Source organism: Dipodomys merriami, unplaced genomic scaffold (assembly GCF_024711535.1).
Source record: "Dipodomys merriami isolate MVZ:Mamm:240054 unplaced genomic scaffold, mDipMer1.0.p SCAF_16, whole genome shotgun sequence".
Classification (NCBI taxonomy): domain Eukaryota; kingdom Metazoa; phylum Chordata; class Mammalia; order Rodentia; family Heteromyidae; genus Dipodomys; species Dipodomys merriami.
The window spans coordinates 6,134,970-6,161,718 of NW_027202937.1; the positions used below are offsets into that span (position 1 = coordinate 6,134,970).

The 26,749-nt window shown below is 43.7% G+C and overlaps 2 protein-coding genes across 5 annotated transcripts in view; one reads left to right on the forward strand and one right to left on the reverse strand.

Moving 5' to 3' along the window:
- Daam2 (dishevelled associated activator of morphogenesis 2) overlaps positions 1 to 22,422 on the reverse strand; it is a 149,454-nt gene extending 127,032 nt beyond the window's left edge. Inside the window, exon 1 of the mRNA XM_070023830.1 lies at positions 22,374 to 22,422. The gene's annotated coding sequence lies outside the window, so the exon portion shown is untranslated. The remainder of the gene's footprint in view (positions 1 to 22,373) is intronic.
- Positions 6,809 to 26,749, forward strand: part of Kif6 (kinesin family member 6) — a 250,021-nt gene continuing 230,080 nt past the window's right edge. For 3 of the 4 annotated variants that reach the window (XM_070023833.1, XM_070023834.1, XM_070023835.1), the window contains exons 1-3: positions 6,809 to 6,945; positions 12,160 to 12,269; positions 13,257 to 13,331. In XM_070023833.1, the coding sequence (XP_069879934.1) occupies positions 6,880 to 6,945; positions 12,160 to 12,269; positions 13,257 to 13,331 (251 nt within the window). In that variant the 5' untranslated portion in view covers positions 6,809 to 6,879. Of the gene's footprint in view, positions 6,946 to 8,305; positions 8,487 to 12,159; positions 12,270 to 13,256; positions 13,332 to 26,749 lie in introns of those variants that run through there. The other variant, XM_070023836.1, reaches the window with a different exon arrangement.

Genomic DNA, 26,749 nt, shown 5'->3' on the forward strand with positions numbered 1-26,749 from the left:
GAGAGGTGATGGACCCACAGGGGACAAAAAGAGAGAGAGAGAGAGAGAGAGAGAGAGAGAGAGAGAGAGAGAGAGAGAGAGTGTAAGAGTGAGAGCGTACACACTCTTTTGATGGAGAAAAATCTTGACTCCACCACTAATAGGACCAGGGTGTCCCTGAAGCTTACCAACCCCAACTATCCTAGAAACCCAAGTGTATGAATCTCCCTCTGCTGTGTGGAGAGATGGTTATGTTAATGAAATTATGCTTTAAATTAGCCAAACATATTCTCAAAAGAAAATTCTTTGTGGAAATTATAGATTACAGATTTTGTGGTACCCTGGCTCTGCAATTTAACAGCATGTTATTATTTAGCATTTAATGAGTACCAGAAATTTCTCTGTGTACTGGCTGCTTAAGAAACAATGAAATTAATGGTCCTCTTTAGGCTGAGTGGTATTGAGGGGGTTTCTTCTGGTGCTAGTCACCCAGAAGACTGATAAATGGGGTACTCAGCAGAGAAGGGGATTTCTAATAAAAGGCTATGGCTTGTACACGATCCAATTCCTTCCACCAAGTACTCTCTAAGGACATTCAAGAAGTAGGTCCTGTGAATTAATATCTAATTTTTTTTTTTGTTGGTCGTAGCCTGAACTCTAGGCCTGGGCACTGTCCCTCAGCTCTTCAGCTCAAGGCCACAGCGCCACTTCCAGCTCTTTTTTAAGGCAAGCACTCTACCACTGAGCCACCTTCCCAGCCCTAATATTTAATTTTAATATACACTATGGGAGGTTTGATCCTATTATTCTGAAATGGGGAGTGTAGATATTTATATTATTTAACAAACTTTATGGAGGTGGAATTAAAGAAGCAAAAGCCCCATGCAGTGGGTGGTGTGCTAGCTAATGCCGCTATAAAGGAAGGGTGTGTATCAATTGATTTCTGTTCTAATTATATTGCTATTTATTAATAATTAGGAAATTCTGATGACTCATCTAGTTTGTTGGAGGAAGATATTTACAGATAACCTCAGAATGGAGTTAGTGAAACCTCTAACGTGTGTCTTAATGTTTATATCTCTCTGAACATAAAAGGGGAGCATAAATCACATGACCAGGGTAGATTTTTTTTAAACTATCATAAATACTCCCATAAAGCAATGAATCAGATAAGGAAGGGGAGAGCTTACTGCATTTAGGCAATTTTATATATACATTCTATATTAAAATTGCCAGCCTATAAACCTTTTACTGGTCCCTTTCAGACTTGTAATGGACAATGATGCATTTTTCATTTGTGACACCGAAGAGGTAGTTGAAAACTAGTACTGGAGGCAAACATCAACTTTTCTCCAAAATCAAAACAACAACAACAATAAAATCTGAGCAAATGACTTGCCTATAGACTAATTCATTTCAGGCACAGCTTAATTTCTCTCAGATATAGGGCTCACAAAACCTGGCTAATTTGTTTGTGCAGTTATCTGTTATTTGGACCATGGCAAGAACTGCAGTCTCTTAGACAATGGGAATGTGCCTGAATCTTCACCTTCAAACAGGGTGATGTATAACTAATCGTGCTGCCTATAACTGCAGTGGTAGGAAAGGCACTGTAACTTGGAGATTTCATCCCCAAACCCAGTACCCATTACATTCATCTGCTGGAGATCTGAGAATGAATGAAGTCACTTATACCAGGAACAGAGATGGTTAGCACCAGGAACCAAAAATCAGGCATGTTGAGTTTGTAATCTCAGCCAGCCTCTATACCTACTAATACCATGGTTCCTATTCTTTAACAAGTGTTTAGGACAAACAAAAAACATAAAAACAAAGGTCAGAACTCAAAAAATTCCAAACCAGAGGTATGAACCTTACCAATCCACTGGATATGCACTGCCATTTTAACACGCACACCCCCATTTAACCTCTATGATCACTTAATGAGATCACTATTTCTGGCTTCCAATCTATACCTCCCCCTCCTCCCCCCCTCCTCCCCCTCCTCCCCCTCCTCCCCCTCCTCCCCCTCCTCCCCCTCCTCCCCCTCCTCCCCCTCCTCCTCCTCCTCCTCCTCCTCCTCCTCCTCCTCCTCCTCCTCCTCCTCCTCCTCCTCCTCCTCCTCCTCCTCCTCCTCGCATTAGATCACATGACCCAGAACTCAAGACAGGAAGCATGACTTCCTATATCCCAGCCCCATTAATTAATTCCCCTCCCCCTCTAGACCAGCCCTCTGTGCAAAAAAGCCACAAGCATCTTAAAGCAGCCTAGAATTTACAGTTCCCACAAACGTCTAATGCACTCTGTTGTGATTGCTCTTAAGATTCCTTGCATCTTTTGCCTTTCATCAAGGTCTTCTTGGTAAAATGACACCAGGTCATCTGGGGTGACTTCCCCCTACCCCACCCCCCACCCCACTCCCACCCCCGCCACCCCCATTTCCTCTTCTCTTTGTCTTTCCATCTACCCTTCTCTTCTAGACTTGATGCCTTAGAGGTGAACCAAAACTCCTTCCTCAGGCTTCGTCTCTAGCTTTCACTGTGGTGTTTTCCTTCTTTATCATCTTTCACAGAGAAGCTTCTGGTAAATGAGTCACCTGGCTTGTCTGCCTCTGCCTCCTCACATCACAGGTAGCTCTCCACCTTGACCGGTTTCACTCCTGATTTCCCTCCTTCTCTGAACACACCGTCTGGACCGCGGCCGCCTTCCACTTGCTCACGTGTGCATTCTTGACTTCCCCACTGTGCTCAACACTTTCTTCTCCTCAGAATGTTCTGGGCTGTTGGCCTCCAGGATGTGCCTGTTCGCTCCAGCTTTCTCCACAGTCCCTTCCCTCTTCTATCCATCCAGGGCAGTATTTCAGTATCCATTCCAATGGTAGGGGGAAAAAATTAATGACTTCCAAATTCATCTTGTCAGCCATGGATTTCTTCTAGGATTCTTCCCATCGCCTGTCGAATTCCCCCAGGCCTTTGGACTTTAACACAGCTCTTCTTCTGCCCCAGTCAAATCGATTTCACCTGTCCAGGTGAATACCTGCACTTAGTTACTCCATCATGACTCACCTCTTCCTCTCCAGGTGGCACCTATTTAACACACACCTGGTTCTCTTCTTCTCCAGCCCCATTTCTACACCTGTTCATACTCCATTCTGTTTTTAAGTTATGGTATAAAATTTATCTACAGTGCACCATTTCAAGTATATATAGATGGTTCTATGAGTTTTGACAGATGCACATAGTTATGTTATGTAACCACAACCGCAAGCAAAACACACAATAGTTCCGTCATTCCTTCTCCCAGCTCTTCTGTGCTCATTTTGCAGCCAACTCCTTCCTCCTTCTCTGTCTTTGGAAACCACTGCTCTGCTTTCTAACCCTATGGTTCTTTTTTTGCTTTTCTTTTTTTCCCTAAGATGTCATATACATGGAAATAGAACATGTATACTGTTGAGTCTGGCATCTTTCACACAACATAATAAATTTGAGATTTAACCATGATGCAGGCATCTGTAGCTCATCCCTTTTTATTACATGGATGTACTGCTTTGTTTATTCACCCGTTGAAGAGCATTTACTATGTTCCTGGTTTTCCACAATTGTGAATAAAGCCACTATAAACATCCATATTTACATTTCTGAGTGAGCATACGTTTTCATTTCATTTCAGTAAACAGCTGGGCATGGGGTTTCTGGGTTTAGATGGTAATGATATGTATTGCTCTGTATGAAACTGCTTTTTCAAAGTGGCGGATCTGTTTTGCTTTTTTCTTTGTGATGTTTGGGAATTCCAGATGATCCGGGCCAGTGCCAACACTTGCTGTTCTCCATTTTCTTTTCTTTTCTTTCTAAATTTTATTAATATTATTTTTTGCTTTATTTGGTACCAAGGAGTGGAACCCAGGGCCTTATGCATGATAGACAAGCACTCTACCACTAAGCCACCTTCCTGGTCCCAGTTTTCTTTTCTTAACATGGTGGTGCAGCATTGGGCTTTAACTTGCATTTCACTAATAGTGAAAAGTTTGGGATATATTTTTTTCATGCACTTTTTATTTGTAACCAACCACATATTGTTTTTAGTGATGCATTTGTATAAATATTTGGCTTCTCCCATCTCTTCTTTGGATTTATTTCTATTTGGGGGGTATTAACATTCTTATATATTTTAGATGCAGGTCCTTTATCAGATGTTTGCAAAAATTTTCTCTCCAATTGTCTTGCTTTTCCATTTTCATAAGGGCGGCCTTAAAAAGTGATTTATTTTGAGATAATGGTAGATTCTCAGAGAGAGTTTGCATACTCTTCCTCTAGTTTCCCACAGGAAACTACAGTGCAGTGTTATGATCAGGGGCTGACACTGGTGCAATTGTCAGTCTTTCTCACTCTTACTAGACACCCTCATTTGTGGGTGTGTGATTGTGTTCCCTGCAGGGCTGCATCATCAGGCATTTCAGTTAGATACATAGCAGCTCATCTGATTTTCTTCTTTGTAGTACTGGGGTTTGACCTCAGGGCCTTCAGTTGGCTAAGCTGGCACTCTACCACTTAAGCCACACCTCCAAGTTTCATTTTCTGAGGGTTAATGTTGAGATGAGTCTCAGGAGCTTTTCTCTCTGGGCTGCCTTTGAATGATCTTTCTGCTCTTAGCCTCCTGAGTAGTTAGGATTAGAAACCACAATTCTTTCTTTCTTCCTTTTGTTCTTTCATTCATTCTTTCTTTTGTCAGTCGTAGAGCTTGAACTCTGGGTCTGGGCACTGTCCCTGAACTTCTTTTGCTCAAGACTACTACTCTACCACTTGAGCCACAGCACAACTTCCAGCTTCTTTTTTTTCTATTTATGTGGTACTGAGGAATCGAACCCAGGGCTCATGCTGCAAGGCAAGTACTCTACCACTAAGCCACATTCCCAGCCCTATTTCTTTATAAGTACTTTTTTTGTTTTGTTTTTGTTTTTGTTTTTGCTGGTCCTGGGGTTTGAACTCAGGACCTCAGCTTTGTACCTGAGCCTTTCTGTGTTCAAGGCTAGCGCTGTACTACTTAAGCCACAGCACCACTTCTGGCTTTTTCTGAGTAGTTTATTAGAGATAAGAGTCTCACAGACTTGCCTGCCTGGGCTGGCTTTGAACCATGATCCCCAGATCTCAGCCTCCTGAGTAGCTAGAATTACAGGTGTGTGCTACCAGCACCCAGCTCATAACTACTTTTATACCCTGTCTTCCCTCTGAACACCACTAATCTTCTTGGTCTTTGTAATTTCATTATTTCAAGATGGTTATGGAAATGAAATCATATAGTATTTAACTTCTGAATTTGGCTTTTTTTTTTGGTGGGTCGTGGGGCTTGAACTCTGGGCTTAGGCACTGTCCCTGAGCTCTTCAGCTCAAGGCGAGCACTCTACCACTTGAGCCACAACACCACTTCTGGTTTTCTGATGGCTTATTGGAGATAAGAGTCTCATGGTCTTTCCTGCCTGGGGTGGCTCTGAACCTCGATTCTCAGATCTCAGCCTCCTGAGTAGCTGGGATTGCAGGTGTGAGCCACCAGAACCTGGCAGCTGTTTTTAATATAAATGCCATGTAATTCCCTGGAATGTCATCCAAGTTGTTAAATGTTCATTCCTCTTCATTGATAAATAATATTCCACAGTTTGCTTAACCATTCTCAGTGGAATGACATCGGAATTGTCTTCAGTTTGGGACTATTATAAATGCTCACAAAGTTTTTGTGTGAGCAGAAATTTCAGTATCTCTGGAATAAATGCCTAATGTGGGAGCTTGATGCCAACCTGGGCTACATTGTAATACTCAGTCTCAAAACAAAAAAGTCAAATCTTTTCTAGATTGGCTGTACCAATATACAGTATAGACTTTACATTCTCACCACCAGTACAGTATGAGCGAGTCTTTTTCTCTGTATCCTTCTCAGCATACATGTCACTAATTTTATTATTAAATATTTTTATTGTTATTATAAAGGTGATATGCAGAGATATTACTGTTTCCTTTGTTTCCCCATTTCCATACTCACCCACACTCCCCCCAAAGACTGATATTAAAAAAAAGACAAAAAGCAAAGAAAGAAAAAAAGCAACTCTTGCTTCCATTTCCTGGAATGCATTTTGATAAATATTATTGCATATGATCAGAGGTACATAGGCATTATGACTTTGTGTTTCTTCCCTAAGAGTATCGTCCTTTGTGTCAGTATTTAAAAAATAATAATAATTCAGCCTTTCTGAAAGGTGTAGCGTGGAATCCACTGTGCTTTCAATTTATATTTCCCCAGCAGACATTGCCAAGACTGTTGTTTGAGTTGCTCATTCGGTCTTGACATGTCTGTTACAGGGGAGGGAGTCTCCCCCTTCCAGGCTTCGTCTCTTCTACCTACCTGGACCACTGCACTGCCCTAATTTCTGGGTTCTAACTTTCTGTTGAAAACCATCTCCAAGTGGGCCAGGGCACTTTTCCTCAGCTTGAGAAAGTCTCAGCCAGAGTACTGTTTGCCCACAGATGAAGCACCATGTCTTCAATGAACGCACAATAAAGGGCAGAATAGAGGTGAAGTCAAGGAAAAAGGAATGTGCTATTAAATAAGCTGGCAGGGAAGGATACATAACGGTCCCTTTAAATCCAGGACTCAGACCCTGGCTAATGCGCAAGCGTAGCGCTCCCCGCCTGGCTCCGCCCCAACCCCGCCCTCAGTCCCCTCCCCTCGGGCCGCCCCTCCTAGACGGCGACCAATTAGGGAGAAGAGGCGTGGTCTCGGTTGCCGCGGTGCTTTTTGGGTAGTGTCCCTAGTTACTGTTGCTAAGGCTGCAAGTGGCCGGAGGTAGTGGGAGTCGGAGGTCTGGGCGGCCCAGGCGTGAGAGGTCAAGGGTCAGCCCTAGTCAGGGCCGCGATGGTGAAGCAGACGATCCAGATTTTCGCTCGAGTGAAGCCCCCGGCCCGGAAGCAACAATCAGGGGTACAGGCCAGCTGGGGGGGGGGGAAGCTCCGGCGCGGCGGGACCTCTGTCCCGGGAGCGGGCGGGTCAGCACGCGAGGGCTCCGGGCTGGGGTCGGGGTGAGGGGCGCCCCGGAATCCCGCACGCGCCGACCCCGACGCCCCCGCAGCCACGCAGACGCGCGCACGCCGTCGGGGACGCGGGGGACTGACGCCGGGCCACGCCCACCTCGTGCAGCCCGGGAGGAGCAGACCAGCCCACCCCTGCTCCTGGCCTATGCGCCCCAAGCACCCGCGCATGCACGCGTGTTTGTAGGACCTGCACGTGTGTGCACACTCACAGACTGCCTCAGCCACGCAAGGCACCCTCGTGCAGGCATGCTCGTTGGTAGTGCATGAGTGTCTGCTTGCACACTCAGACTACCTTAGTGCATGCGTGCCTATTTGTAGTGCATGCATGTCTGTTTGCACACTCACAGACTGCCTTAGCCACACACAGGACCCTTTCATACATGCATGCTTGTTTGTAGTGCATGAATGACTATTTGCATACTCGCAGGCTGCTCCTCAACTACACACAGGTACTGTCCTGCACCTCTCTAGAAAACTGTCACGTATCTCCACACTCACACGCACAACAAGTTCACTCACATGTATTTTTTTCTACTATGTAGGAGCAAGAGATGCATGTTTATAAGGGTCTGAAATGATACAAAAACAGGCGGAAGCAGATACACAGGACATACACCTAACTCAGTACTCTACATGCAATAGAACGGCAGGAATTTCTTAACTAACAGTGTTAGCACTTTGCAACATAAACATGGATCTTGATATATACTTATTGTAGATAAAGTCAGAGATACTTTTGTAGTATGACACAAGGAATCCTCACCACACATCATTCAACAAATGCTAATGGATATTTACTGGGTGTGTCCTCAGGTGAGGTAAATTCAGATCATTATGAAGAAAGTTAAAGTATTGCCTTTGCTCCAAGCAGAGGTAATTTGTCTGCTCATATATCTTTCAAAACATTGTTTTCTCTATCTAAAACCCAGCGTAGTCATTCTGACCATGTCTTGAGAATTTGGCATGGGACAGGTGCTTAACTTGCACAATCTCTGGTTCTCACAAAAACTCTGCAAGGTTGCATGTTCCTCATTTTAAAGTCAATGAGTCTCAGGTTAAATCATGAAGCTGGGACACTCAACTCTGGAGCAGCAGAACTGTAAGTTTAAGGGTTTTTTTTTTTTTTTTTTTTTTTTTTTTTTGGTGGTGGTTGTTTTGTTTTTAAGCCAAAGCTATTCCCTCTTCAGGCAAAACGAAAGCCAGGTGCCCGTGGCTCACGCCTGTAATCCTAGCTACTCAGGAGGCTGAGATCTGAGGATCACGGTTCAAGGCCAGCCCGGACAGGAAAGACTGTGAGACTCTTATCTCCAATAAACCACTAGAAAACCAGAAGTGGTGCTGTGGCTCAAGTGGTAGAGCGCTTGCATTGAGCTGAAGAGACAGTGCCCAAGCCCAGAGTTCAAGCCCCACAATCGACAAAAAAAAAAAAAAGTATGTTTTTCTGACTTCCAAAGTGAGAATTAAGGCAAGCACAATTTGCTTTCTATTTAGAATGCCTACAGTGTGTCCATAATATTCCATCTCTCTATTATATCTTTATTGTGTATATGTGTAACATGATAGCATTTGTATCATACCATTTATGTAATAAAACAATGAAAATATAATGTCTATATCATCTTTAACAGCAGCCCTTTTTTCCTCATAGAAAACATTTAGAACATGCAAAAAATAAAAAAAGGTTTTGTTTTGTTCCATATAAAATAGCATTGGCTGGGCAAAATGGCTCATGCTTGTAATCCTAGCTACTTAGAGGCTGAGATCGGAGGAGCCTGGTTTGAAGCTAGTCTGGCAGGAAAGTTGATGAAACTCATTTCCAGTTAACCAGCAAAAATCAGGTGTGGCTCAAGTGGTAGAGTGCCAGCCTTGAGTGAAAAAGCCAAGTGAGAGCATATGGCCCTGAGTTCAAGCCCCCATAGTGTCACAAAAAATAAAATAGTATAGAAAAGATCCATAGACATATTTCCATTGTTATCTCCTCCTAGAATCATGCCCCACTGTGGAAAAGGAGGAAGAGAGGAGGGGCAGGATTGGCAAGTTGATTGAGAGTCTTGGATTTAATACTGAACCTTTTCTTTCCCAGAAGTACTAGATATTTTAATGTACCTCTTTCTGTTTCTTAGGGGAGTCTGGCAAGTAGGTTGTTTGATCCTCTAAGAAGTTTTTTAGGTGTTACAATTGAATTTTCATGATGCTACATTCTTCCCAGGGTATAATAAAATGCGACCAATCCAGAAAGAGAGCAGGAAGGAAAGAATACAGAATGAGTATAGCTCCATCACCTTTAGAAACATCACATATTAACCCCATATCCTCTAGATAGTTTTTCTCTGCCTGCATATGGGATTGGTGCCATTAGGCGAGCAGTGATTCCAAGGCTTTATTAATCGTATTTTAAGGCATTATAAGTTAAATTACAACGTATTGGTTAGCAAACAAGATAAATATAGCATAAACATACCTGGTAATTTTTTATTTTATCTTTTTGTCAGTTGTGGGGTTCGAACTCAGGGCCTGGGCTCTGTCCCTGAGCTCTTTTGCTCAAGGCCAGCACTTTGAGCCACAGCTGTCACTTCCCATGTTTAAGTGGTTAACTGAAGATAAGAATCTTACAGGGACTTGGGGCTGGGAAGGTGGCTCAGTGGCAGAGTGCTTGCCTTGCATGCTCAAGGCCCGGGATTCGATTCCTCAGCACCACATAAGAAAAAAGCCGGAAGTGGCGCTGTGGCTCAAGTGGTAGAGTGCTAGCCTTGAGCTGAAGAGCTGAGGGACAGCGCCCAGGCCCAGAGTTCAGGCTCCACGACTGGACCCAAAAAAAAAAAAAAAATCTTACAGGGACTTTTCTTCCCCAGGCTGGCTTTGAACTGCAATCCTCAGATCTCAGCCTCCTGAGTAGCTAGGATTACAGGCGTGAGCTACTGGCACCTGGCTATATAAATAACTGGTAATTTTTAACCATGGCCCTGTTTTGTGTTTTATTTATACTTTTTCAGAAACATTTTTATATTCACCTTTGCATTTCTTCTGTCTTCTCCCCTAAAAACAAAACAAAACAAAAAAGAACCTATCCTATCTTAAATGATAACTATTTTTATAAGCAAAGACAGAAAGCCAATGTATTATAGGCCAAAATTGTCTCGCCTTAGGGGCTTTGCTTAAATACCCCCCAAGAATGGTTACTTCAGGTATGTGAAGAACAAGGTAGCCTACCCTGTTACAGTTTTTTTGGTTGTTGTTTTTTAATGCATAAACCCTGTGTGTTTTGTGTCTTACACATTCCTTCACTCACCTGTCTGGCTATTAAATTCCTTTTTTAATTCAGTGCCCTGCAGGACAGACTTTTTAAATATCTCTTGAGACAACTGAGCCAGAAAGCCTTGAACCTTACAACATTACTTTCTCCAAATAACTTATTTTACAGAAGTTTCCCAATTTAAATGGGCAGCTTCAATAAAAAAATAATCAGTTTAGGAAATTATTCATACTTTTTAGAGATTTAGGTAGGCTTTTATTTCCTTAGGAATATGACTCCCGTCCCTCCCTCCATCCCCAGTCAGGCATCTAAATGGGTCTTAAACAGGAAGCATTGCTTGTAAGAAAGAATTTTATTTCCTGGTGAAAGACAAGGCGTCTTTTTAAAAAATTTTTTAAAAAATCTCTAAATCTAACGACTAACTTTTTTATGATGCATTACAAAATGCTTCCATTTCCATTACGTCATTTTATCCCCCTATCCTCCACCCTCCAGAATCTTTGATGGGTGGCAACTCTGTTTTTCTCATTTTATGAATAAGGAGCCTTGATTCTGGTAAATGGAGCTCAGCATGTAGACACCGAACCCTCCCCATTTCCTTGTTCCACGTGGTTTATTTCTCTTAAGCTTGAATCTTGATTTTCCTGGGCATTAAACACGAAAGTTGGTAACCAAGAAGAGATTCAGAGAATGCTTATACTTGTGGAGTGTTGGGTTAGGAGCCTCCATTTCCACATCAGCTTAGAGAGGATAAGTCATTTCTCTCCCATCAATTGCCAATCACTGGCTAGGCTAGGATGAAAACTTGGAAAATCTCACCAAAGATGTGCAGTGCATGTGTCTTTTGAGATCACATGTCTCTCATCAAATATGTTTGGAAAACTTGAGCTTTTAGACATAAATCTGAACATTCTTGTGAGCTCTCAAAAAGCTCAGACCTCATCCTTGTATCTTTGTGGCTAGTATTATGCAAATGCTTGGAAATGTATATTGGTTGTAGTAACATGTTAACCTCTGATCCATAATATGGCAGCAATACTTAGGTTTCAGGGCTATTACTTTTCAATAACAATGAGACATTCAAAGGTTCAAATTTGATCACTCAAATTTAGATCACTCAAAGAGTATCTGAGCTTTGTTTTAGGTTTTAACTCTTCTTCTGTATATATGTTGAAGCTCAAATGCAAATCTAAGAAAATATATCCAAATTATACTACTTTATGACATTTTTATCCTTTTTTCTTTCTTATTTGGTCGGTCGTGGGCCTTGAACTCTGGGCCTGGGTGCTGTCCCTCAGCTCTTCAGCTCAAGGCTAGTGTTCTACCACTTGAGCCACAGTACCACTTTTCTGATAGTTTATTGGAGAGAAGAGTTTCATGGACTTTCCTGTCCAGGCTGGCTTTCAACCACAATCCTCAGATCTCAGCCTCTTGAGTAGCTAGGATTATAGGTATGAGCCACCGGTACCCGGCATCTTTCTTTTTTTTTCAATCGGTCATGGGGCTTGTACTTGGCCTGGACACTTTCTCTGAGCTTTTTCTCTCAAAGCTAGTTTTCTCTGCAGCTTTGAGCTACAGTGCCACTTCCAGTTTCAGGGCTAATCACCACTTATGGTGATTAGAGATAAACAGTCTCATGGACTTTCCTGCCCAGGCTGGCTTTGAACTACAATCCTCAGACCTCAGCCTCCTGAGGAGCTAGGATTACAGATGTGAGCCACCAGCACCCGGTGACATTTTATCTTAAAAGTATAACTTTTAGACCATTGCAATACAAATCACAAAAACATGGCCAGAGTTCTGGCTGGAATTTTGCCCGTTTGTATTCATTTCTTGTCTGCTTATTTGCAGATTTATTCCATAGACGAAGACGAAAAATTAACACCCAGTTTGGAAATCATCTTACCACATGATCTGGCAGATGGATTTGTGAATAATAAACGAGAAAGCTACAGATTTAAGTAAGGTTACCTTTCTCCTTCTCCATTTCGGTTTTATTATTGAACCAATTCTGGTCCTGCCCCATTATCCACTGAGAAGTCATTAGCTCAACCAACTGGGGAGAAAGTAGTACAGGCATCTCACCCAGTAGATAAAACTCAGAACCATGTCTATCTGTCTGTCTGTCTGTCTCTCCTTCTGTCTCTCTCGGTGTCTCTGTCTCTCTATTTTCATCTCTCACTCACTGTGATGTCTCAATGGGGCCATACTTTCTAGTACCGTGTTGCCTTGCTGTAAGACAGTGGTTTGTGTGGCTCTTAGCTCGGGGTGCTACCGCCCTTGTGCCCTGTCACAGTGGTGCTGCAAGAAGAGTGACATGGGCCCCACACTACCTCTTCTGCCCCCACCCCTCACCAATCTGAGTAAGACTTCTCTTTGCAGAAGAGATCGATCTTAATTGACTTGGTTACTTTTGAGTCACAGTCAAGAAAACAAAAAAAAAAAAAAAACAAATCCTGCAGATGAAATTGTTGACACCAGTATTCAGTAGTTAAATGGTGGAAAAGAAACAGTGTTGCAGTCAAATGCAGCGGTGCCATCCACACTTGCATCCCCTTCTTGCAGGTCAGACATCAGGAGTTCTTTGGCTGTTTGCATCCTGTTCTTGGGTTTCTATCCCATGCAATTGTCTAGATTTCAATGTGGTGCTGATTACAGACACTGTCTCTAAACACACACAGTTTATTATTTGGTCCAGAGCTGCTGCAGGTTTTGAGAGGGATTGATTGTGCAGATCTTGTCAAAGCGGTTCTGTTTACCCAGCATTTGTGGACAGGAGGACAACAGCAACAGTGTAGTGGGACACAGGGCAAACATTGTGATAAGTTAGGTAAGCCCGCTGATGTCAACACGGGGTCATGCATGAAGCCCTCAGAACAACAAGATTTATTAACCCAGTAGTGTCCGAAAAGGCTCAGCTTTTAAATAAAAATGTTTCCACATTGCAGATTTCAAAGGATATTTGATCAGGATGCAAAGCAAGAGATGGTGTTTGAGCACATTGCCAGACCAGTCGCTGAAAGGTAGGATTCCCCCAGATTTTTGTTCAGTGGGTTCACGGGTTTTCATCTTGTCTTCAAGCCTCAAATAATTGTGGTGATACGTTTCGGTACATCAGTCATCTCCTCGGAGGGTCCGGGCCTTGTCACGATGACAGCATTCAGATGCCCTCTGTTCATTTCGCCATTTATTTTAGACTTAGATTCTGAGCCTCAAGACAAACCAGTCGTGTAGACCACACTGCCATGATTGCTCTCATGTACAAAGATACATAAGCGGAGGATTGCAGGGACAAAGGGATACTGCTCGTTCTAGTCACATTGTCCACAGACACCTATGTGATTTTCTAGATATTATTTCCACACTCCTTGTGTGGCATACACATAGATAATGAAGTGTGGCTGGCACCTGGGAGGCCTAATGATGGCTGACTGTGCTCTACCTCAGGGCTCTTTCAAAGCCAGGTCTTCATTTGTCTAGGTCCTTGGCTTCATTGTTTCCAGACAGTTCTGAATGGCTGCTATTGGCACCAAACTCTCATGAGAACACCAAACAAATCAGAATGTCAACATGTCCATATATTTCAGCAAAGGCTTCTTGGGACTGGATACCAGAGCCTGTTGATAAGCATGCTGGCTTTTTGTAGGGTGTCTGTATTGAGAAGGGAGTCTGTATTAAGGTTGGTTTTGCATCCTGCAATCATTTGGTTGCTTTTATTCACCTAAGAAGCCCCAGATAGATCCATCTTTACGATTGGGATGAAAACTGTATCTTCTCAGTGAACCCAATCTTCATGTCCACTCACAAGGGTACTGTTACTTTGCTTGCTTGCATTACTGGAAACCACATGGCCACATTTGGTCTCTGAGGCTCCTGGGCTATGAATCTCGTTCAAACCGAGCCCTTCTCTTTCAATAGTCTCCCTTCATTGGGTGGAACCCAGTCAAATGGGCTTGAACTATTTCAGTTCTAATCACCAGCCAATAAGCCTTCTTTGGATGAATTTAGGTCTCAAAAGTTTCTAGAATTCCCTTCCTTTTAGTAATCACTTGAGTGTAGGCCACTGTTTATAGAACTAGTTGGTATTTTAATGGGAGACTTCCTGGAGGAAGCCGGGAGTATTTTCTGCACCTTCAGGTCCTTCTCCGCTCACTGACTTTCTCTCCCATCCTGGCCCCCTCTACCTCCAGCCACTCCCCCATCCTCAGCTTTTCTTTAGAGCAACTGGATGGGAAACAATGAGCTATTTACTATTACAGTTCCTTCCTGTTGGTCGCAGGTTCTGGGCCCCAGTGCGTCACTGGAATTGCTTTGGTCAAAGCCCTACCTTCTACTACATTTAATAGTAGCCCTTTCTCACACTCCTGTCATTTGTTAGGCCCTCTGTCTCCACACACTTGATCATCCCATCCTCCCTGAAACCCTTTCTGCATTTAGCTTCTAAGATCACACACACACACACACACACACACACACACACACACACACACACACACACACACACACACACGCACGCACGCACACACGCAGGCCTTGTTCCCACGGCCTCATAGTCATTCCTTCGGTCTCATAGTCATTCCTTCGCTAGTCTGTTTAGCTTTGGTTGTATACAGTAACCATTCATTCTCCCTGTGCCCTGGGCCTGGAATTCTCTTCCCTCACAAGTCTTCAGGGTTTTTTCTACCCAGAGAAGTTACTTTGATCGTTCATTTGCCACAATACCTAGAGAAAGCAAAAGCCTGAGAGTTGTATGAAGTTGAATGTGGACACTGTGAGTTCTCAGACCAGTGTATGATGAGGATTGCTGGACCAGGGTGGACCAAAAAGCAGAGCATGGATCACAGTTCCTGAGGGTTTCCCTAAGACCATAAGAGACTCTGACTGGCAGGTTCGAGATGAGCTCCCACCAGTAGATGTACTCCTTAGCAAGAAGATCCACATCAGGTTCTGGGCCCAGGATTTCATGAAAGCAGAACATTGGCAGTGAGCCAGGAGGAGGAGTGTGGAAATAAGAAAAGGAAGCCACTGCTAGCTGCTTTAAAGAGCCAGTTACCACTGCAAGCAACTCGGTCACCATCCTAAGATACAGGCAGATGCTGATATAGGAGCAGGCCCAGAGTTGTTCCCCGGAGACCAAGAAAAGCTGGGGAACTTCCCATCCCTGTCCCTCACTGGCTGACGAACAGTTAGTATCCTGACACCTCAAAGCCTCACCTGAAGGAATAAACAGGAGCCCAGGAAAAGTATGAGCAGATGCCCATCCAAACCCACTTTCTCTGTGGTCCTCCCTTCCCTCCCCTCTCCTTCTCAGAACAATTTCAATTTCAGAACAGGTTTCATAGCTCTGTTTTCATGCAGTGTGTATTAAACACTTTAAGCATATTCACCTCCATCCCTGATGTCCTCTCCAAAATTTTGCCCAGCCTCCTCCTGCGGTGCCTACCCACAAAGAGAACTGTGAACCACTAATTTGTGCTAATTTTAAAAAGTGGAAAAAAGAGTAAGAAAGGTATAAAGTTTGATGAAATGGTATCTTCATATGTGTTAGTATCCATATTATTGCAGTGTTTATAAGAAAAAGAATTTACAGTTGTGGCTTAAAACTGACTAAATGTGTGTATTGATTTAGTTGTTGTTAGCTATTGTGTTTGTTACATTGATGTGTGTGTGTGTGTGTGTGTGTGTGTATGTGTGTGTGTGTGTGTGGTTGGTCATGTGCTTGAACTCAGGTCTAGGCACTGTCCCTGAGCTCTTTTAGCTCTTTTAGCTCTTTTAGCACTCTACCACTTGAGCCACAGCTCCACTTCCAGTTTTCTGATGATTCTCTGGAGATAAGAGCCTCAAAGGTTTTCCTGCCTGGGTTGGCTTTGAACCACAGTCCTAAGATCTCAGCCTCATGAGTATCTAGGATTACAGGCATGAGCCAACAGCTCCCTGCTTACATTGATGTTTTAAGATATCAGAGAAGGAGAACTTCTGAATTCATCATTCAATGTCTTTATTGGCTGTGGCTCAGAGCAGCCCCTCAGGCAGGAGTCTTTGTGTGGCTCTCTTACCCACATTTCCACTGTTCCACCTGCTTGTTTGTACCCAAGGGGGAAAAGCATCTATAATCCACAGTAAGAAATGGAGGCCTGTTGAGATTCACTTCTGAGAGTAGGATTTGCACTGAACAGGGCTCCAGGGAGGCAAAAGTGAAGTCGATGGAAGTCAACCCAGAGTCATTTTGGGGAAGACTTTTGATCCTGATTGATTTGCCTTTTGAAAACGAGTAAGCAAATCTCAGTAACGGTGTCTCACAGTGAATCTTGGCTTTCATTTGTGCCTGGCCTGTAGTAATTAGATTCACCAGCACATACCAAGGACAATTCTATTTTTACTCAGTGATAGTCATTCTTCTATAGGTCAAACAACCCTGCAACCACTGTAACCTTATGTTAACCGACTCTTGCTTTTCTTTGCATTTCTTTAATGGCATTAACTTTACCATCATCAAAACATTAGTATTCATTGTAGAAAATCCACCCACATAGAAAAAAAAAAGTAATGCTGGTTAACACATGTACATCTCACACACTTTAAATGGAGTTACATAGATTTGAATCCTGATGTTTAACAATGAAACTGTTGATATTAATGTTAATCAAGTATGTATAGTGTCACTTTAATGTATTGCTGTGGTTTATGTGATTGTCCACTGCTGATCCTTTGCTATGAATCTAACTGCAGTGAGTATCTCTACAGAGGGGGGAGAAACAAAGAATCCCTTGGGGCAAATGGGAACAGAGAGTGCTGAGTCGCTATGGCAGGCTCTGCCCACTTGGGCTACAATGCACCCACATGCTTCCAGCTGTGGCCTGGGAAGTTCCTAGCTCCTCAGAAAGTGCCCTCACAAAGCCCAGTAAACAAAGTCCAAGAGAAACAAAACAAGCCAGTGTTCATTGTGTCTGCATCTTTGTTGTGAGATTGGGTTGGAAGAATATCCTGACAGTAGACTACAGACTGAGATAAAAATCTTCTCAGGTGTTTGAAATTCACATTACTTTGTCTCATTTTGCCCATTAACTTTTTTTTTTTTTTTTTTGATGCCAGTACTGGATCTTGAATCAGGGCCTGGGTTCTGTCCTTTCGCTCTTTCGATCAGGCTGGTGCTTTACCACTTGAGCTACAGCTCCACTTCTGGCTTTTTGGTGGTTATTTGGCGATAAGAGTCTCCTAAGCTTTCCTGCCTGGGCTGGCTTTGAACCACAATCCTCAGATCTCAGCTTCCTGAGTAGCTAGGATTGTAGGTATGAGCCACAGGCTCCTGGCTGGAGCCAAGCTTTTGTAGTAGAATTTCTGTTATTCTCTGACTTGGGGCTCTACCCTTGTGTTTAGCCATGTGTTCGGAATTTTTAGCGTACTTCTTCATAAGTAACACAAATTAGAGATGAGAAAGGTGGCATTCTCTTTTACCTCCTCCCTCCCAGGCTTGTTCTTCCTGGGTCGGGATGTCTCTCAGCTCACCGATGCTGTGAGATTTCCATGTGCTCCCAATAACATTTCTTTCTCATGTCTCTACACTGTCTTTAGGATAACTTCTCTCAGAAGAAAGTAGATTATATGAACTGAACTTTATTATCTTTCATCCAGCTAATAGTTACTGGATCTAAGTGTGTATCTAGCACCACAAGCAAGTCTTAGCTTTCTCAGAGGAATTTGATTACAGGCTCACACCTGTAATCCTGGATACTCAAGAGTCTGAGGGTTGTGGTTTGAAGCCAGCCTAGGCAGGAAAGTCCGTCAGACTCTCATCTCCAATTAACCACCAAAAAGCCAGAAGTGGAACTGTGGTGCAAGTAGTAGAGCACTGGCCTTGAGCAAAAAAGTTCAGTGATAGCACCTAAATTTAAACTCCAGGACACACACACACACACACACACACACACACACACACACACACACACACACACACACACACACACACACACACACACACACACACACACACACACACACACACACACACACACACACACACACACACACACAAAATTCTCATTTAGGAAAAGAAATCCAAGGTTGATAGAATTTCGGGCACGATGATACACGGAGATGAAAGCGATTTTGCTGTGAGAAGACCTTTTGGTCAACAGTCCAATACGTCATCGTATCTGCCATCATCTCAGCATCTGTCTACCCTGCCCACAGTTCCAGTGGAGTTACATCATGGCCCTGTGACTTTGGGGTCAGAAGAAGGGATGTGGTCAGAGCAACATGGTAGAGGTTTCCTGCAGCCGCTTAGGGGATGGGCATAGGACTGGGAGCCGTGGCTAAGCAGAAGTGAACTGGAGCCATCAGACCCTTACTCTCGGCAGTGTCTAGGAGGGGAAATCAGAGCAAAGCAGGCAGAAGCAGAAGCTGAGAGGGCACCGGATAGAGGAAGAGAGTCTGGGGATCTCACTGTGGGACAAAGGGGATGACAGTTACAAGTGAGCCACAACGAAGACCCAAAGATAAACCAGGAGAAGGTCCCAGGAGGTGCAGAGAACTGGAATCCATGACGGTTCCACCCGCCTTCACAGCACGGCCAGCTCCTTCCACCTCTCAGTTGTAATTCATTACACTCAGTGCAGCTAATGGCACCAGGGTCACACTAGTAGACACGATCTACTTTGTGACAAAAGCTTGGCCTGAGTAAAGACCGGCACCATACTTTTGAATTTGTATTGAATTCCCCAAAGCACAATGATAATGATGTAAATCAAGTTTAATGCGTGAGTCGGATGAGTTTATAGAGCCTGGTTCTCCCTTGGGAAATGTAGAACTAGTGCAGCCTACATAGGGCTACATCTAGGCTCAAAATGCTTCTGTGTTGCCCACCTCATCCAGATCAAAAGCCAGCACCTTCCAAAAAGAAATTATTTCACCAGAATCACCAGCTAAGAGATAATAAAATCAATACTTTGCAATAATGTATCTGAAGTTTATCTCAGTGTTGTCACAGCATATAAAATCCTCCCCACAGCTCCAGTAATAGTTGCACAGGCAGGAAGACCCTTCTCAAAATTAAAAATGATCTAAGTGATTTATGATCTCCCATGTGCCAAGCACGACAGGCTCTGGTTTCAGTTATATCCACTGAAAATAAAGTTGTTGCAGATATAAATGTTGATGTCAATAACAAATATGTTGAAAAGTAAGCCAAGGAAATGATATGATCACTCAAAATGCATTCATCAAGTAGTATTTTTACATTATGTAGAATGATAATGCCAGCGTATATATTTACAATATGGATGTTTGTTATTACTCATGCATCCATATGATCCTTTTAACTATAAGTGATCCTTGTAAATGCAGTCGTAAAATATTTTTAAGGGAAAAAGCTTTTTTTCCCAGTGCATTTAGTAATGTTCCCCCCCCCCGCTTTTTGTCTCAGGGACCCCAAATTTTCTTGGTGCATCGGACCACCCAATAGCCTATATAGCCCTGCCTAGTCTTCCACAACTGTTTCTCTCTTGCCAATAGCATAATTATTATGTCAAATTTAGCAAATATCAATATTATCCTCTGGCTTCCTACCGCCACATTCCCTCCTTTACTTTCTCTGCTCCAGATTGTGTGTGTGTGTGTGTGCGCGCGCGTGCGTGTGTGCGTGTGTATGTGTGTGTGCATGTGTCCAAGTACATATGTATATGTGTGTGTGCTGATCCTGGGGCTTGAACCCAAGGCCTGGGCGCTGTCCCTGAGCTTCTTTTGCTCAAGGCTAGTGCTCGACCACTTAAGCTACAGCTGTACTTTCAGCTTTTTTTAGTAGGTTTTGTTGTTGTTGTTGTTGTTGTTGTTGTTTTGTCGGTAGTAGGGCTTGAACTCTGGGCCTGAGCACTGTCCCTCAGCTCTTCAGCTCAAGGCGAGCACTCTACCACTTGAGCCACAGCGCCACTTCCAGTTTTCTGGTGGTTTATTGGAGATAAGAGTTTCACAGACTTTCCTGACCGGGCTGGCTTTGAACCGCGATCCTCAGGTCTCAGCCTCCTGAATAGCTAAGATTACAGGCGTGAGCCACCAGTGCCCAGCTATAGTAGTTTTTTTCAAGATGAGAGTTTCATAGGTTTTCCTGCCAAGGCTAGCTTTGAACTGTGATCCTCAGATCTCAGCCTCCCAAGAGACAAGGGTTATAGTCATGAGCTACTGGTGCCAAGTTCTCTGATTTTAATATTCCAAAACCTTCCATCTTTAAGGTTTTTGCCCTGAATATTTTCTCTGCCTGGAATGCCCTCATACCTTGTAGTCTTCTCAGATGTCAGCTTTCCAGAAGAAGCCACTGCAAGGTCTCCTTCCCCTCACCACCTCCAGCCCTGACTCCCCTCTTTCTATTTTCCCATCAGCCCCAGCACTTCCTGAGAGTTTATTTACTTGTATACATACATTATGTCGTCTTTGTTTGACTAGGAGAGGCATCTTTTTTTGGCTCTGTTCACCGGTGATCTCTGAATACCCGTAACAGGGCCAGTCCACACAAACATCAGCCAATATGTATGGAGTGGAGGCATTCTAAAACCATTAGATACTTGTGCAGTCTCCTTCCGTGCAAGCCAAAAGGATTCACATAATGGCCAGGGGCTTTCCCCTGCTGGGCAACAGGCAGATTAGATTCTTGATTCTACAGATTGTCTAACTGCGAACACTCTTGTGCCCCCATCTATTTTAATAAATGAAAGTCCCATTCTAGAGGATCCCCATTACGCATGCTAATTAAATAGTGCAGTTCATGTCTGTGCAGCGTATTTTAGAGCTATAAAAGGGTTTCAGAACACTGGGGACTTTGTTATAAAAGCTGAAGCCATTCTTCACTTGTGAGGAATATTTATTTATTCTGAGATCCTGTTTTTGCAACTCAGTCTTCCCGCTATCAGGAGCACCGTCTATTTTCATTTTCCAGTCTCTGTATTTTCACCATCTGAGTGTCTGGCCAATTGTATTGGGAATTAATCTTCCCCATAAGTAAATACCCCTCCTCAGGGCTCTATGGGGACTGGAATGTAGGTTTACTGTCGCAGATTCACTCTCATTAGAATGGGTTACAGGCTGCTAGCCTGTTGAAGCAGAGAGGGTACTTCACTTTTACCCTAACTAGCTGAGCCACTGTTCTCATTTTAAAAAGTGAAACTTAATTATATTAATTATAGCACACTGTTCTCTCAGAAACAAAATGTCTTCTTCATGTCTTATATTGCAGCTCTTCTAAGAATCCGTGAGTGTACAAGACTATATTTGTTTTGTTTTATTATTCATTTATGTAAATTTTAAATTATGTGCTGGGGTTCGAATCAAGGGCTTGCCACTTGTGAGGTAAGTTGTTCTGCTTGAAACATGCCTCCAAGTCTTTTTGTTTTCCTTAACCGGCTAGGGGCTTGTTGCCCCGGGCCAACCTCAGATTACCGTCCTCCTAGGCTTCCCGCACAGCTCAGACTACAGGCATGGCCAAAGTTCTCAGCCCAGACTGAATATTTTTGACACTGATGAGATTGACAGAGGTTATCAGAGAGCTACATCTCAGCACATAGCTATCCTGGCTCTCAGCCTCTTTCTCTCCTCCTCTTCCAAGGTTTTCTCTGCCCTGCCTTTACCACTAGGGCTTTCTGCCTCAGCCCAGGGTTTCTTCTTTTAGAAATATCTCTCCTCATTCACCTCCAACCAGATTGAGTAAATGAAAATATAGGACACCCAGTGACATTTGAATTTCAGGTGAATGTGACTGGATTTTTTTTTTTTGTATAAATACATCACAAGTGTTGCACAGGTCATACTCTACTAAAATGAGATTCACTGTTTATCTGAGGTTCCAGTTTGAATGGGCACCCTGTGTTTCATCTGGAAGCCCCAGTCTCGGCCCTGTCCCGGTGATCTTGTCTATGCAGTTTCCTCGCCACAGTTCACATTTTCCCGGGTGGGTTGAACAGAGCACACATCTCCCTTCCGCAGCTGGGCTTCCCCTGTGTACTCTCCCCTCGTTCCTCAGCCCACGTGCAGCCCCCAGCCCGCCGATCTGCCCACCCACCCACCCACCCACCCATCCCTACCTCTCCTGGTAATGGTGCGGCAGGCCTTGCGCTTGACATTCTGAGGTTGCTTTGCATCCTCCGTCCCCTCACCCCTGGGTCCAGTGACACGGGGCTGTTCATTCTTCCCTCAGGGTGCCTTTTCCCCTCCCTTCCTCCTTCTCTTCCTCTTCCTGTTCCCTGCCCACTGCTTCTGCCTCTCGCTTCCAGCTAGGCCCTCCCCTCCCAGGTCATTTTTTTCCCCACTGCCTGCTGATCATTCTACATCATCATACCAATCTTTCTCCTTTCTCCTTCTCCGAGTGGTCTTCAGTGATTTCTGTCATCTTCAAAGGGCCCCCCACCCCCTTCCAGACCTTTCAGATTTCCAGATTAGCCCCTATGTGATGCTCTGTATCTTGGCATGCCCTTAGAGAGGTTTTAAACCATGCAGTCAGTGAACATGTAGATTATAAAGAAGCATTAACCTAATTCTTCATCACTATATTTGTAAACATCACATTGTGAAATTTACACTAATAAAAATTAATCATAATTATATCAATATGAAGGAGTGTTTTCATTTTTTCCCACTTAATGAATGTTACACGCTTCCTTGTACTTTGAAGTAACTAATTAAAGTTCAGTTTATTAACAAAATTGAATATGGTACTTTGTGTTATGTTTGGTTTTATGAACAAATGTATACTGAAATGTGTATTATTACTGAACTGATGGTAGCATATCATGACCTGATGTTTGTTAATTCCTGATTTTCCATCTAGCAATCAGCTTAACTGGGCATGGTTGCTCACCCCTGTAATCCTAGCTACTCAGATGGTTTCGGGTAGGAGGACTGCAGTTTGCAACCAGCCTAGGCAAAAAAAAAAAAAAAAAGTTTGTAAAACATTTGTGATATGTGCCTGTTATATCTACTATTGGGGAAATATAAATAGAAGGATCAAGGTTATAAAGGGCATAAAGGTTAGACCTTATTCAGAAATACCTAATGCAGGCCGGGTGCTAGTGGCTCACACCTGTAATCCTAGCTACTCAGGAGGCTGAGATCTGAGGATTGCAGTTCAAAGCCAGCTAGGGCAGAAAAGTTTGTGAGACTCTTATCTACAATAAACCACCAGAAAACTGGAAGTGGCGCTGTGGCTCAATTGGTAGAGCACTTGCCTTGAGCTGAAGACATCAGGGAGAGCGCCCAGGCCCAGAGTTCAAGCCCCTCAACTGACCAAAAAAAAAAAAATTGCCTAATGCAAAAAGTGCTGAGAGTATGCTTCAATTGCTAGAACACCTGCCTAGCAAGCACAGGGTCCTGTGTTCAAACCCGGTACCTACAAGGGGAAAAAATACATTTAATGTACTTTCATACTTCTCATGTTTTATTTCTTCTAAGTTCTAGACGGCTATTTTTATGTACTTTTCTATAGTAAATATATATTGGAATTACATAGTATTTTGTTTACAGTTAATAGAAAGCCAGAGTGTATCCTGCTCTTCCTCTTCCAGATGCCCCATTGGTCTTGTTCTAGAAGGCCATGGCTTGGGGTGGAGGGAATACGTCTCAGTGGTGTGCCTTACCACACTTCTTTTTATGGTTTTGGCTTGGATACAAAGTACTATAGCAGCTTCTCAGGAAATCTGAGAAAGGCTAACCACTGGTTCCTTTAGTCCTGCTTTTCTCCTGGGCTGTAGTAAATTGAATAAACTATAGGCTTGGGGTTCTTGGTATATACCTATCAAAATGCAGATTGGTTTATATTAGTTGTGAACTTCAGAGTTTGTCTTTACAATCAGTGCCCACTTGTCATGCAATTAGTTACACTGATGTAGATTGACTTAGTGCAAGATTAGAGGCTAGGAGTCATCAGAGGGTTTCAGGCCCACAAGCGCTGGTGCTGGGTCACTTCCTTTGCACCCCTCCACTCCCCACCCCCTGCCTTCTGCCCTAGCAGGCCCCTCAGCCAGCTCCCTGAGATCCAGCAATGGAAGAGCCTCACCAGGCGACAGGGGCTGGGGACAGTGGCTTTCTTCCTGTAAAGTCTTCTTGGTTCACCTTTCTCTTTAGACTCAAGGTCAGTTTCTTTCTCCAGGCAGCCGATGCTATTTCTCTTCTGGATCGCAGTAGCCTTTCTTTCCCCTGTGCTTTCAGGTCTGCTGGGCAGCAGATCCATGGCCGACAGCCTGAGCACTGAACACTCTCCCGTGTGGTCCCACAGTATGCTATCATGTGTTTATAGAAAGGTCCTCCATGTACTGTGTACCATGCATCTCTTGCTAGGACCGTTGCTGATGGAGTGCTTAACTAATTCCATCCTTGGACTAGATACACTATCCTTCCTTGCTTCCTTCCTTTTTTTTCTTTCTTTCTTTCCTTCCTTCCTTCCTTCCTTTCTTTCTTCCTTCCTTCCTTCCTTTCTTTCTTTCTTTCCTTTTTTCCTTCTTTCCTTCTTTCCTTTTCTTTTTTGTGCCAGTCCTGAGGCTTGAACTCAGAGCCTGGGCTCTGTCCCTGAGCCTCAGTGCTCAAAGCTAGCATTCTACTATGTGAGCAATAGTGGCACTTTTGGCTTTTTCTGAGTTGTTTGTTGGAGATGAGTCTCATAGACTTTCCTGTCTGGGCTGGCTTCAAACCATGTTCCTCAGCTCTCAGCCTCCTGAGTAGCTAGGATTACAAGCACGAATCACCAGTGCCTGGCTGAAATACTATTCTTGAAGAGGAAAGGAAACACAGCAACACTGAGTGGCCTGCAGAGATCACACAGCTAACATGGGATGCAGCCAGGACTCAAGCCCCGAAAGGCTGGCTTCAGACTTGGTGATCTGACCACCTTGCTATACCCCAGGTGCAGCGATAAGAGTCATAACGCAAATGCAATATTGTTTGGGGAATATTCGCACTGAAAAGACATATTGCAATTACGTTGATAACACACCAGTTGATCAACCAAATTGTTCTTCTTCCTCAGCTGGCTCTTTCATCTGCAAACTTCAAAAGATGTTGTTTATTTCTATTACCCAGAAAACAATGAAAGGATGATACTCTTTTGATGTGAAGGAATAAGAAGTTCCCATTTTACTTATGACTCTCAGCCCTATTAGAGAATCATTCTTTGCCGTAAGTACTCTCTAGACTCTCCAAGTCCAGGCCTTGGAACTTGGTATTCACATCTCGCAGTGACCTAGTTTAATGTACCTTTGGTCCCATCCACTCATTTCTGGCGCGGACACTGGGTGACCTGTCTTGTGCCCTGTCCCCATACCCACCAGTCACCATTCATTGTCCAGCATCCTCCATGCACAGTGTGTTGCCACCTGTCACCCTTCCCTCCTCTTGGGCCTGTCCGGGTACCATGGCAACAATGGCGTGTTGCCTCTGGATGTCTTATTTGGCAGTGGGCTTTCCCCCCCCCCCCAAACACAGCAACTTCCAAAAATGCTAAATACTGAAGATAACATCAGAGTCCCTTCGGGATCTTTGACCACTGAAGTGTCCCAGAGCCGGGCACCGGTGGCTCACGCCTATAATCCTAGCTACTCAGGAGGCTGAGATCTGAGGATCACGGTTCAAAGCCAGCCCTGACAGAAATGTTCGTGAGACTCTTATCTCCAATTAATCACCAGAAAACCAGAAGTGGTGCTGTGGCTCAAGTGGTAGAGCCCTCGCCTTGAGCTGAGGATCTCAGGGACAGCACCTAGGCTCAGGGTTCAAGCCCTACGACTCTCTCCTCATTCCCCCCCCCGCCCCAAAAGTATCCTAGGATGAGAGCCTACAATTATACTGGCCTCCGGTAAACTAGCTAACTTTTAGGAGCAAACAGAAGAAAAACATATGTTTATGACTCAGGTGTCCTGGTTAAAAATAGTACTGTCAAATGAGTGGTTGTTTATAGTTTGGGGTGATTATTCTGTAATGAAAGTCCTGTTCTTGACAAATTTGCTTCCCAGCCATTTTTTTCTACCATGGGTGTTTGGGTTATGGGAGAAGGCCAGAGTTTCTTTCCAGTTTATTCTTATTGTCTGGATTCACATTTGGTCTTACTGTGGACTCAAGCAAGCAAGCAAGCAGAGGCGGGGAGGGGGGGAGGGTGTGGAGGAAAACTGCCAAACTAGGGCATTTGACCAGAAATCCAAAGCTGTGAGCACAAGGAAATCGTTTTTAGTTTTTCCAAACTACTGACTTTGGTGTTGACATCAAGATTCATTCTAAAATAAGCTGTCATTGTAAGACTGACAGAGAAAGCTGCTTATTAAAAGCTTTCTGTTTTACCATGTCATTTGTGTAATTAGCACCAAGTCTTCAAATGATTTTGCATGAAGAGAATGTACTTTTCAAGGCTTTACTCAAATAAAAGGGGGGAATTCTGAGTGCAGCTACTTTTCAAGGCAGATTGCCAAAACAAAATCAATAG